We start from the raw sequence: 12,186 nt of genomic DNA on the forward strand, positions 1-12,186 counted from the left end.
CACGGCCGTCCAATTCCGAGCACCCAGCGGTTCATTTCACGTCTCATTTTACCGACATCTGTCATAGCGGGCCGGATTCTTTCATTTACTCCTAATCTAATGATTTTCGGTAATGATAATTTTTCGGCCGACATGTGCCGCGGCGGATCCTCTGAGAAGAAATGTGAGCCTCTCAGAGTCGTCAGCGGTGCGTTCTGACGGGACGGAGCGCGCCGGCCGGTCCGGGCGTGACCGGGCGAATCTCGCCACCAATACATGTGTCAGACTCAAGACAAATGTCAGACTCAAAGGCATCTGGGGATGATGGAATTACTATCCAGATGATTCGTATGACTTTTTCGGTGATTGGTCTCATACTGCTGCATGTTGTCAATTCTTCACTCGGATCCGGTTTGCTGCCTGCTGTCTGGAAAATCGCAAGAGTTCTACCACTCCACAAGTCAGGATCACGCTCCGATCCAAATAATTACAGACCAATATCAATACTACCCACTGTAGCGAAGCTGACTGAGAGAGTGGTGTGCAATCAACTCATGGACTATTTAATGGCTCACCACATTCTCAGTGACCGCCAGTATGGTTTTCGCCCAGGACACTCAACAGAGTGCGCAATGATGCATACTGTCAGCTTTATTGTTCAAAGCTTAGATTTGAAACAAGTCACTTGCTTGGCGACAGTAGATACGTCCAAAGCCTTTGATAGCGTCCCCCATCACCGTCTCCTAAATAAGCTTGGCTGGTATGGGGTTGACACGCATTGGTTTCAAGATTGGTTAAGCGGTCGCAAACAGAGAGTTCATGAAGGTTCTCTTGCCCATGTAACCCACGGTGTGGTGCAAGGGTCCTTGCTCGGACCTGTACTCTACTTGCTGTACGCAAATGACTTTGCAGAGTACATAAGCGATGCTGAAGTCGTCATGTACGCAGATGACGTCCAGTTTCTGCATGCTCACTCCAGTGCCGACCTAGCTACTCTGCAGGCGCGGGTGGCGAACACCCTCAGTGAAGCGCAGTCCTGGTTCGTCAACAATAGTCTTAAAATTAATCCGAAGAAAACAGAAATCATATTGTTTAAGACACGCCAGCGTCGTCAGATTGAAGAGTTCTCTGTTGACTTAGACAGTGTTATCTTGCGTCCTTCCCCTTCAGCAAGAATTCTAGGGTTGGACATTGACGAACACTTATCATGGAAAGCGCAAGTTTCTCTTGTAGTGAAACGGTGCTATGCAACACTTCATGGGCTATCAAAATTCTGTCGTGGTCTATCAGCTGAAGTTAAAACATTTCTGATAGAGGCGCTTATTTTTCCGCACATTTTATACTGTTTGAGCGTCTGGGGTGGATGTGGTATCACCCAGAAGCGTCGCATTCAGCGTGTGATTAATCATTGTGCCCGTATCATCTTCTGCAGCCGGAAGTCAGAGCATGTCTCACCACTCCTGGCATCGCTTGGTTGGTCCACCATTGACGATTTGATAAGCAAGAGAGACATGTCGTTCATCAGCAGACTGATGAGCCACCAACATGCACCACAGATCCTACAAGAGTCGCTTGTTTACCGGCACGATGTATCTGATAGAGGTACCCGTTCTACTTCAGCTGGCCTTCTACAATTGCCCCGCGTGCGTACGGAACTCGCAAAGCGTTTCTTCAACTACCGTGCAACGGCCCACTGGAACGCCAGTCGTAACGGGTAGCCGTGTGTGACTAATGACTATGCATGCATGCATTCATGATGTGTAATGGGCAATGTTAAATGTAGTATTTGTGTTTACAAATCCGTACATGCGCGGTCTGAAAAGCCATCACATGGAGACCGTACGCAAATAAATACAAATAAATACAAATACAAATACATGTCGTTAGTGCAGTGCCAATCAGCGAATACCGATCGGAATGAGGGGGCGGGAGCGCAAACCCGGCCCCGACAGACAGGTGGATCGGACGGCTCTCCCGCCCCCGCCGGGAGCGGGAGAGGGAGAGAAAGATAGAGCCGGCTGTGGATATGTCAGGTACGGAGAAATGGAAAAGTGGCTCAACCAACCAGTTTAGCGATCGGCGCTGCGCTATGAAAGATAAAGTTTTGCTCTAAAATGTACGCCCGAAATACGCGTGCTTTTCGATTGTTTCAGGAGTAGGCCAGCGTGTGTAGGTATCGGATGCGCCATGGTGTGGGACACTCCTAGGTGTCTCAGGCGCGCGATTGAGTGTCTTTGCCGCGCCAGTGTGGGTGCCACTCCGTGAGTGTCTCAGGAACGCCAGTGAGTGTCTCAGCCGCGCCAGTGTGGGCGCATCAGGTGTGCGGAGAGTCGTAATTAGATCGGGCCGCCGGCCGATCCATCTCCGATGCCGCGCACACACAAAGCGCCCGGCCCGCTAATGACTCCCGGGACATATAAAATATAATTGCTTTCTAATCATGCGCGCTGTGGGACGTCAAAGCGGTCGGCAGACGAGAGGATCGCGATTATTCGCGTCTCGATTATATTTGTTCAATGTGCGGTAATGGATCACCATTGGTGCCATGGCTGGCCGCTGCGGGGGCGCCGGGCGGGGGGCGCCGTTCGCCGGGCGCCGCGGTCCACTCTCTCTGGGCGTCCACTCTCCCCGGTGTGTCGAGCGCACCTCGCCCACTTCATTAATATGCTGATGATTTAGACGCAACTGCGTTTGTCAGTGCGCCGGTATACCGGGAAGCCGGGGAAGCCGACACAATTTGTCCCCGCTGGCGGAGCGACCCTTTCAACTGGGCTTCGGCGTCTGGCAGAGACAAAAGGCAGCCTCCTCTCCCTCGGGACAACAACGTGACATGTCTTATGCTGATGATGCCAATTTACAATCCTTAAACAAGAGAACTTTTAATGCTTCCCGGCAAAAGGGAAGGTATGTTTCCATTTAGTTCAATTAAGGACGGAATATTAGCGGAAAACTATACAGCGTCTCCTAAGCAGAGCTATTAGTCAGAGACAAAAGGAACTTCCCAGAGGATAATATCGAAGTTTGAAAACGTAATTAAATACGGTGACAAAAATGTTTTAATTAATAATCTCTGGGGTAATAACCCCGTGAGAACAGGCCAAGTTGTGGGGAATGACTGCCAGAGCTGAAACTTTCCACCAGCTCTGCCGATAATTTTTCATTTACTTTTCGCCGTAAATCCGGACAGTATTGGGAAAATGACAACATCACTGTGGTATATGCGGACAGCTCTTCTCGGCGACTCGTTTCCGACGGATGACAATGACCCCATCCGTTGGCGCCTGTCTAAAGGGCCCCAGTCGCCGCCCACTGTTCTGTACCCAGCTAACAGCGAACTCAATGGAATACCCAACTCCGCTCGTATGATACCCAAGTTCGCCTCTTTGGCGGACGACTGTACATGCATATGAAATTAAACGCGACGGAGACGTCTCCGCCGCAGAATTGAGCGCGTCACCACTACCGAATGTCGTCACTGCCGACATGTCCCTGGAAAAATACCGCGTGCGTGGGCTTGTCCGGTAGTGGAACAGAGACGCATTATGCGGTGTCATCACCCGCCTGCGTCGCGGCTGCATCGCTGCCGACGCTGGGATCAGCGCCGCACCGGCTGCGTCGTTCTCGACGCGCCCATCGACCGACTATTGACGCTCTTTACAAATGTCGGATCCCCAGCCCGCCTAGAATGCAATAATTCAGCCGGCGCTATCATCAATCACTTCCCATTTTATCTTTCGCCTTCAATACGGCCTCCTATGACGAATCAAACCCTAATAAAACCGGCATTCAAATTGAAATTCAATGATAAAACACAATGCAACATCCACAGGCCATTTATAACGCCGTGAAACACGTCTTCGGCCCAAACTCCTTGACGTGGAGCGCGATGATCGAAGAGGTATGGATGCGGAGGGAATATAGATCGGCCAAACTACAGCGGAATCGGCTCAGACTCACAATACAGGCGCCTGAATGCGCCGCAGGGGAGTCCAAACCGATGCATTTATTCGCCTCTGAATGCGGTAAAAAGACAATGATCTATGAAGTGGTGTACGCGGTGTGTCAAGAAAGACGTTCGCCAGCCGTTATAGTGCCATTGTCACCAGTACCTACGTTTGCTGCTCGCGCTGGCCGGTGCAGCTCCATAAGCCCCGCTCTGGCTGTCCCCTGCTGTCAGCACGCTCCCCAGCGCGGCTGCGGGGCGGCCGAACCTTCCCACGCTCTCTGCGTGTCACATCGGAAGAGCGCACGCTTCTCCGTCGGAAGCGCCGCGGAACAGCTGATCACACGGCTAATTGGCTCCCAATGCGCCGGTGACATCCAGCCGGCGTGGCTCCGGCGTGTCCGTCTGTCTCGGACGGCTCGGGCCGAGGAACACCCGGATAGCGCCGACCGAGGGCCCGCCGAGCGGCGAACCGACTCAGAGATAGCCAGGAGGCGGCACGAGTGGATGAGGTCTAAAGCAGTCCGCCGCTTTTGATGTAGATTACCGCATCTCTTCACTTGCATAGTGTATGACGGCACTCAATGCATATTGCATGCTATTTAATGTTGTTGCGCTCGGCTAGATATAAGATCAACAGCTGCGCAAAGTTCGGCATAATCTGAGCCGTTTTCAGCATCATGTTTAACTTGACTCGTAAATTATGTGCAGTATCTTCTGGAGCAATGCTTCCGGCTTGAGAAACACGAGAATAATTGTCCTACTATGCAAATGGCACGCTTTTCAGTCTTGTCGCCCACGACATATCGCCCCCGTACCTGCATGAGAAGCGCAGACCTGCCGCTACGAACTCTGTCAACAATAAGTGCAGTGTTCCACGTGACTCCTGGGGTGACTCACTGTGTGGCTCACTGTGTGACCTCCTGTGTGACCTGTGTGACCACTGTGTGGTCGGGAGTGATTCACTGTGTCCCCGCTACGTGTGTGACCTCCTGTATGCCCCCCCCCCCCCGTGTGACCCGCTGTGCATTCCACTGTGCCCCTCTGTGTGACCTCCTCTGTGACCGCTGTGTGACCCGCTGTTTGACCCGCTGTTTGACCTGCTGTGTGGCCGCTCCTCTGTGACCGCTGTGTGACCCGCTGTGTGGTCTCTGCTGTGTGTGGGCCGCCCCGGCGCACTGATTCGCTCGCCAACCAAACGATCCCGCGGTTCGTGTGGGAGCCGGGCGGCCGGGCTCGTCCCGGAGGAGGAGGCGCGCGGACCACCCGGCCAGGGTCCACCCACTGCTGACGTCATCGCCGACGGACCAAAGACCAAAGAACGGGACCACAGACCGTCAGCCCGGGACTACAGACCGCTGGCCCGGGTCCACCGTCTGCTGATTCGATTCTGAGCAGTATTGACCGGCAGAAAGTCCCGGTCACATCATTCATCGTCACCCCAAACGGCACAGACGCGTCTGCAGTTGAAAGAACCAACAAAAAGCCGAATAATAATTACTGAAACGGCGCTGAGCGATGACGACGACGCGCGGAAACGTCAGAAATCCAATTAGGTGGCGGTCGAGGCCGCTGTCTTTGATCGGAAATCGCGCCGATTGTGCCATTTTTCATCTCACGCCTCATTGCCGAGTCGGAGTCAGGACGGAGTAATTAGGGCGTTCGTGGAATGACCCTTTTTCTGCGGCCCGGCCGTGATCGTTAGGACGAGAAACTATCCGAAACATTCGGCCCGAATCTCCGACCGACACGGCCCGCCGACATTCATAAACGCAGATCAACAGTCGAATCGCATCATTCGAAAGCGGGCCCTCGCAGACCTGTGGTTATCCCCGCGCTGCCCTATCATTTGGCATTCTAAAACTGTGATTTCACTTAGTAAACTAATGATCGGAATGAAGAAATTACAGTCATTTGGTGACCAGAGCAAAAACAGCCGAGCGCTGGGCGGCGGCGTGCTGCAGGAATTTAAAGGGCCGATCGCTCGGCCGACCATGATAAAATCGCCCGATTCCGTGATGAATTGCCGGTATCGCACCCAAGCCGAAGACGTAACGGCAGAAGGGCGGCTGCCGTATGATTTACAGCTCAACGGGCGCGGCAAAAACGGCGCGCCGCGACCGCCGCTGACCGCGCCAGGAATGCCGCACTCGGCCGCGCCACTGTCCGGCCGGGGGGGGGGGGGAGGGAGGGGGTCCATCGACCGCCGAGATGGCCCGGCGAGCGCCGAGAGCGGCGTATTCGGCGTACCGGAGACCCACGAGGCACTCTGTCGGCACGACATTCATGGCGCCGCGCGGTAATGCACCGCCGTACCGGGTATTGAGCCCGGCTGCCAGATACGATATGGCAGCATTCCGGGCGGTAATTGTACGGCCGTCGGCCGGCCCGCCTCGATAACCCATGACCGAGCTCAGGCGCTCGATGTTTGATGATGGTGTTGATCACACAGCTAGCCGGCCGCCCGGGCCCATTACAAATATTTTCACTCCAAATCATCCGTAAATATTGGACGGGTTACGTGTGAAACGCTCCCTGGCAATGTTTGCACTGGGCCGGCTGAGCGGCGCGCCCTGTGTTTGGAGAGATGTAGGAGGCCAGAACGAAACGGGACGTAATCGAACCAAATTGCCCGCTGGCCGGTGTGTGCTTACGATCAAAACGGCCAAAGCCAGGTAATTGACTTTTGAGGGAAGACGTTCAATGCGCGCATCGACCACACCATTACACCCACGTGCAAAATAGGGGAACAAAAGCAATTAACCGTAGCGTCACTGTCCGCTGCACGGGTGTATGTCTTTGTTTGACGTTGGTGAATCAACACTTTACGTAGCATTTGTTCTGCTCTTTGAAACTTGGTGTGAAAATTCACAGTGAGATGATGAAACAGTTTGGGTGATATGTTTTGACTCGGCGCCAATCAGCACGCCACGCCCACAGTGGAAGGCGAACTGGTAAACGGAACTGATGAAACAGAACGCTGAGGAGGTGAACTGAACTGTTGGGAATAGGTGGGTACTCACCTCTCCAGGTGTTTGACCACGTCCTCATAGGCAGCTCTGCAGTTCTCCCAGACGGCCGACCTGCCGGGCCCACACATACGAAATGTCACAGGGCTGAATGACGTAATTAAATCAGTCCATAAACCATTGCATTATGTTAATTCAGGTTCGAATTCAGTTGTTGCAACATTACTTTATCAGCTACGCATTAACTTCAGCATTATTCGTTAAATCCAACTCAGGTCGGTCACCAGTCCGACTTTCGTACTGTATCCGATTGCAGCTGAGAGTCTGTCCGACTGCGACCGCGCGCCGGCCCAGGTAGGTAGCTGTATCAGCCGTCACTCACACATGTTTGTACGGCGGCACCTTTCAGCTCTAATTGCTCCATCATAGCCACATTGACTCTAATTCCCGGACGCACCTTCCCCGGAACGTTTCAAAGTTAGAATGAATTAAGATTAAATTTCAGAGGAGCACTAACAGTAATTTAGAGGTTCATATGTAACTTTGGCTGACAAGCTTTCACAAGGCAGTGTAGCCGAATTTAATTAATTCCATTCTAACGATCCGCAATGATAAATTAACACGGGTGTCGTGTCACAGGACCTGTGGCCATTGTCGCGGCGGCGGCGGCTTTGGAGTAACGACACCGAGCCGGCTGGCAGGCCACTCCCCGCCTCCCCCGCTCCCCCTCCCCACTCCCCGCCTCCCCCACCCGGCAGACTAATGTTTGTCAGTTTGTCCGGAACCGCGCTGTTTAGTGGTGCCTGAAATGTGAATTGTTTTCCTTCAATGCCTCTGTTAATTAGAGCGATGAAAAACTTTCAGTCGAAGCGCCTTAATTAAAATGCAAATATCCTTAAATAATCTGAATTAGACGCGTCTCAAATCTGATTTAATGTGTCTCTTTTGGTTGCGGAGCTCGAGTATGTCACCTCTGAGGGACCAGCGGTAATTTTTCATGCCACAAGCGTACCACAATTTCTGCGTCCACGACGGTAATTAAGTAAAGAAGAGTGTGGCACGCCGCATTTTAATTCGTGTTTAAAGCGGAAATATTGCAACACCAGATAAGAAATGACATTTATGAAACCATTATTTCCCTTTCTCATTGTGTGTGTCATAATTATTCATGAGGTAAACAGCTGGAGCTTCTAGACGGAGATTTATACTGGCTGGAGAGCGAAGATGCTTACTTCTAATTGAGAAAGAAATCGGCCACTCACACGTGCTTAGCTTCCGCGAAGACCAGTTAAGTCAGATAAATTCTCGGCTTTTAGCCTGTGGGGATGATGGAATGTACTATCCCATAGAAATGAGTTTTCCAGTAACGGATGGGGTGAGCATTTATTCGCCAAACAGCCGTTCTAGATCGTTAAGCGCGCTTCTCGACGCCTCTCGCGTTCTCGACTAAAAAGCCATTCGTTGAAACACCTTCGTACATTTAACGTTTCAATTGGCTACCCATAACTCAAAAAAGAGTGCAGACGGTACGTTTTGACAGCAATGAATACCTTTTTACAAATACTGCAGAATAGACGTAGCGCATTTGGTAACGCCGGGCGCGAGGTCTCCATCAAAACTCGAAACGTGTTGAGTGTGAACTTAATGCACACAGCGCTACATTCCTTGAGGTTAGTGCCTGTGAGTCCCGGCTAATCTCCGCCTCTGTCTCTCTATTCTATTTTGTCCCTGTGAGTGCCCCTGTCTCTCTGTCTCTGTCTCTGTCTCTGTGAGACGCACTCCGTCTCCGTCCGTCCCTCACCTGTTGATGAGCTCGTGCGGCATGGCCTGGTGCTTCATGATGCCGCCGGGCTGCTCGGGTCGGGTCAGGCCGTGGCTGGTGGGCAGTGACGGCAGACCCGCCGGCCCGAACAGGGCTGCTGCCTGGGCCGCCTGTGCGGCCTGAGCGGCCTGGGCGGCGGCGGCCGGGTGGCCCAGCGCCATGTAGTGCAGCGGGTTCAGGTGCGGCGGCGGGTTGTAGCCGTTGGACAGCAGTGGAGACTTGTCGACGCCGTGCTCTGAGGGAGAATGGAGGGAACGAAACTCTGAGGGCGAACGGAGAGTGGCGAACGTCAGGGGTAGAGCACAACGGAGCGGCGAGATGAACTGACAACGGGCATATTATCGTCCACACAAGCCACACGTTTTTGGAATACAGGAGCTTGATGTCACATTGTATCTCTTCTTTTTCTGCTCCTCTCTCTCTCTCTCTCTCTCTCTCTCTCTCTCTCTCTCTCTCTCTCTCTCTTTCTCTCTCTCTCTCTCTCTCTCTCTCTCTCTCTCTCTCTCTCTCTCTCTCTCTCTCTCACTCTCTCTCTCTCTCTCTCCTTCAACTCCTATTTTCCCACTAAGCTTCACATCGTTGCTACTTGCTATGCTGCTATTATTGGCCAATGATGCAATCTTATCCATGAATATGTATAAATCGTCTTCATCACAAATTTATCTAGGAAGCCAGGTCAGTGCAAGTGTTATTCCTTTGCATCCTGGTACACATCACTCGCTGTTTAATATTTCATCTCTCCTTTTTACGACGCTATTGTATCCTGTTGACCCAGTTGGTCTCTCGGAGATCCGAGTGTATTTCGGTGTAGGGTTTGTGACAGAATCCGCAGTCCCGCTGAGAGCCCATTTCCGGGCCACCGAGACACCCGACTGCGATTGAAAGATTGTGTATTTTTATTGAAGGGGACGGACGGTGAGCTGGGGTGCCCGTCATGCCAACCATAACGGCCAGGGAATGGAAACGGCTGCACAGAAAATAGGGAGATTTGTGTCTAACTGGAAGGGCGAACGACGCGAATGGACGCATTGCGAACCCGCGGTCTGTGACATGAACACAACTTATTTATTATTGTTAATATTATTAGTATTATTATCAGATATTTTGTAAATTATGTCTACAAAGATATTCTGCTACGATCTTCAAAATCCTTTGCAATTTTTCGGCATTCCCTCCCTTCAGTTCGAGTTATTTCTTTTTCATCGGGAGCCGGGAGGCTGCCAAGTGCCAAACTCCCGAAAGCAACAGACGCTATACAAAATGCGCATTTAAAGTTACTGCTTACAGACAATACAGTATCAACGACTATGATATACATGTCAGTTTTTATGTCAGATATGTTTCTTCACCTGATAACATCAGTACCGTCCAGTCCAGTCCAGTCCCAGCCGCCTCCTAGCCCGCGACCTGGTGGGGGGGGCTATTTTTTGCCCCCTCTCCAGACTTTTCGATATATCTCCAGAACCGCTGCGCCGATCGTCACCAAACTTTCAGTACCCTCCCGGACATCAATTTTACACATTGTGACCAAAAATTTTTCCAAAGGCTATGATAGGTTGGCCGGAAATGACGTCAGAGTGACGTCATGTTCTGCCGTTTTCGACCCAAAAAAGGGTTTCGCGGGAAGAGCTGTCCGGCCTATAGCTTTGCAAATAGAGAAAAATGATAAAGACATAAAAGCTGTAGAATGAACAGGGATACAAAACTGCTATCTCGGATTTCTGAAATTTTTGGATTTTGACCCCCAAAAATCAAAAAAAAATATTTTTTTTTGGATATAATAATCGGAAAATCCAAAAAGTTTTTTGAATTTCGCAAAAACCGGAATATATGTGATAGTCCTTACCGCCTTCCATCCACATACCAAATTTGAGATTGATACCTCTTTTTTTGGCGAAGTTATAGCGAAAAAAACTGTTCAAAATTGATGACGTCAAATTTTCAAACTCAATTTTTAGCAATTCTAGACCCCGTAGCGCAAAACAAAGACCACCATTAGACTCCCCGTGACGAGCTGCATCGAATCAATATCCATTTTATGCAAAACTATCAACTTTAAAATTTGACCTTTTTTGGCCTGACCTTGACCTGACCTTGACCTCCACTTCACCAGAAAGTGACCTAAGCCGTACCTGATAGTCTAATAACCAACACCATTGAGTTGGAAATGAAAAATTGGCCATAAAACATGCATCACACAACCTTAGTAAAGTTGGGCTCATGTGACCTGACCCGTGACCCTTGGTGACCTGACCTGTGACCTGACCTGGTATTGTCAGTGACCTCTAATAGCAACATATCTACTAGGCAACTGACGCCCTATCGCTGATTCTCGACAAAATGCGTTTTCCTCGGTGTTATAGCGCATTCCCTAGAAGACCCGTGAACGGTGAAACATTTCATCTTTGACCTGACCTGTGACGTCATCGGTGACCCCGAGGTCAATGAAATTTGGTTTCTGTCGACAAATTTGACAGGCCTTTCGAACGCCGTTTGAATTTTGCGGATCCGTCCAGTAGTTTCGGAGATATGAGGGGGGGGCAAAAAATAGCCCCCCACCAGGTCGCGTTATAAACAGACCCCACCAGGGCGCGGGCTAGCAGAGTCCGGCTGGGGAGGGGGTCAGAATTCGACTCGCAGCGGCCCCTTAGTCACATCTCCCGCCCGGAGCCAGATTAAACACAATGGGAAATGCCACCAAGACCGCGCTGCAGCGCAATTCAATCAGATTTTACGGCGCTCGCCTCAATAAAGATGTGTCATTGCATACGCCCCTGGACGAAAAACATAAACGGACTTGATTGTTCTATTAATTCCCCTAAGTTTGCTTCAAGACGGAAAGGCATCTCGTAAAAAGGCAAGCAGATGTGAGCAGTAAAATCTAAACACTGATTGAATTCTTTGGCGGCGAAATACGGAAACGAAGTGGGGAGATTGCTGGCGGCGCGGTATATACTGTCCAGGGGTATTCCGTGTCACTGGGAGTAGCGGCAGCGCCCATCAGGGACGACCTCTGGCGCGGGGAGAGCATCGGGTCATGGGCCGGATGATGGCGGGAGAGAGGATAGAGAGTCTGGAGTGGGAGGTCTGACGGTTTATGTAGCCGATGGTTGATAATTGCAGGAGTCTCTATCACTGTTTTGTCCTTGTTTTCTCTCTCTCTCTCTCTCTCTCTCTCTCTCTCTCTCTCTCTCTCTCTCTCTCTCTCTCTCTCTCTCTCTCTCTCTCTCTCTCTCTCTCTCTCTCTCTCTCCTCTCTCTCTCTCTCTCTCTCTCTCTCTCTCTCTCTCTCTCTCTCTCTCTTTCCGCCCCTCAACATTCCTTTTAACCTTATCCTCCGACAATCCCCTTCTGCTCTTTCCCATATGTCACGTCCCTATCCGTCTAGTAAACGTCGTCACGTACTCATACTCTTCATTCGTGCCAATGTCCCCTGCTCGAACCCTGACTGCCTCTGACTCCTACTGAACTCTG

The 12,186-nt window shown here is 51.1% G+C and overlaps 1 protein-coding gene across 1 annotated transcript in view; it reads right to left on the reverse strand.

Annotated features, from left to right (window-relative positions):
* The window catches only part of LOC122381822 (dachshund homolog 1-like), a 62,329-nt gene that overhangs the window by 25,449 nt on the left and 24,694 nt on the right, over positions 1 to 12,186 (reverse strand). The window contains exons 3-4 of the mRNA XM_043366509.1: positions 8,693 to 8,948; positions 6,946 to 7,005 (exon numbers count right to left, since the gene is read on the reverse strand). Of these exons, the coding sequence (XP_043222444.1) occupies positions 6,946 to 7,005; positions 8,693 to 8,948 (316 nt within the window). The remainder of the gene's footprint in view (positions 1 to 6,945; positions 7,006 to 8,692; positions 8,949 to 12,186) is intronic.

The sequence above is a fragment of the Amphibalanus amphitrite genome, unplaced genomic scaffold (assembly GCF_019059575.1).
Source record: "Amphibalanus amphitrite isolate SeventyFive unplaced genomic scaffold, NRLGWU_Aamphi_draft 000011F_arrow, whole genome shotgun sequence".
Lineage (NCBI taxonomy): Eukaryota > Metazoa > Arthropoda > Thecostraca > Balanomorpha > Balanidae > Amphibalanus > Amphibalanus amphitrite.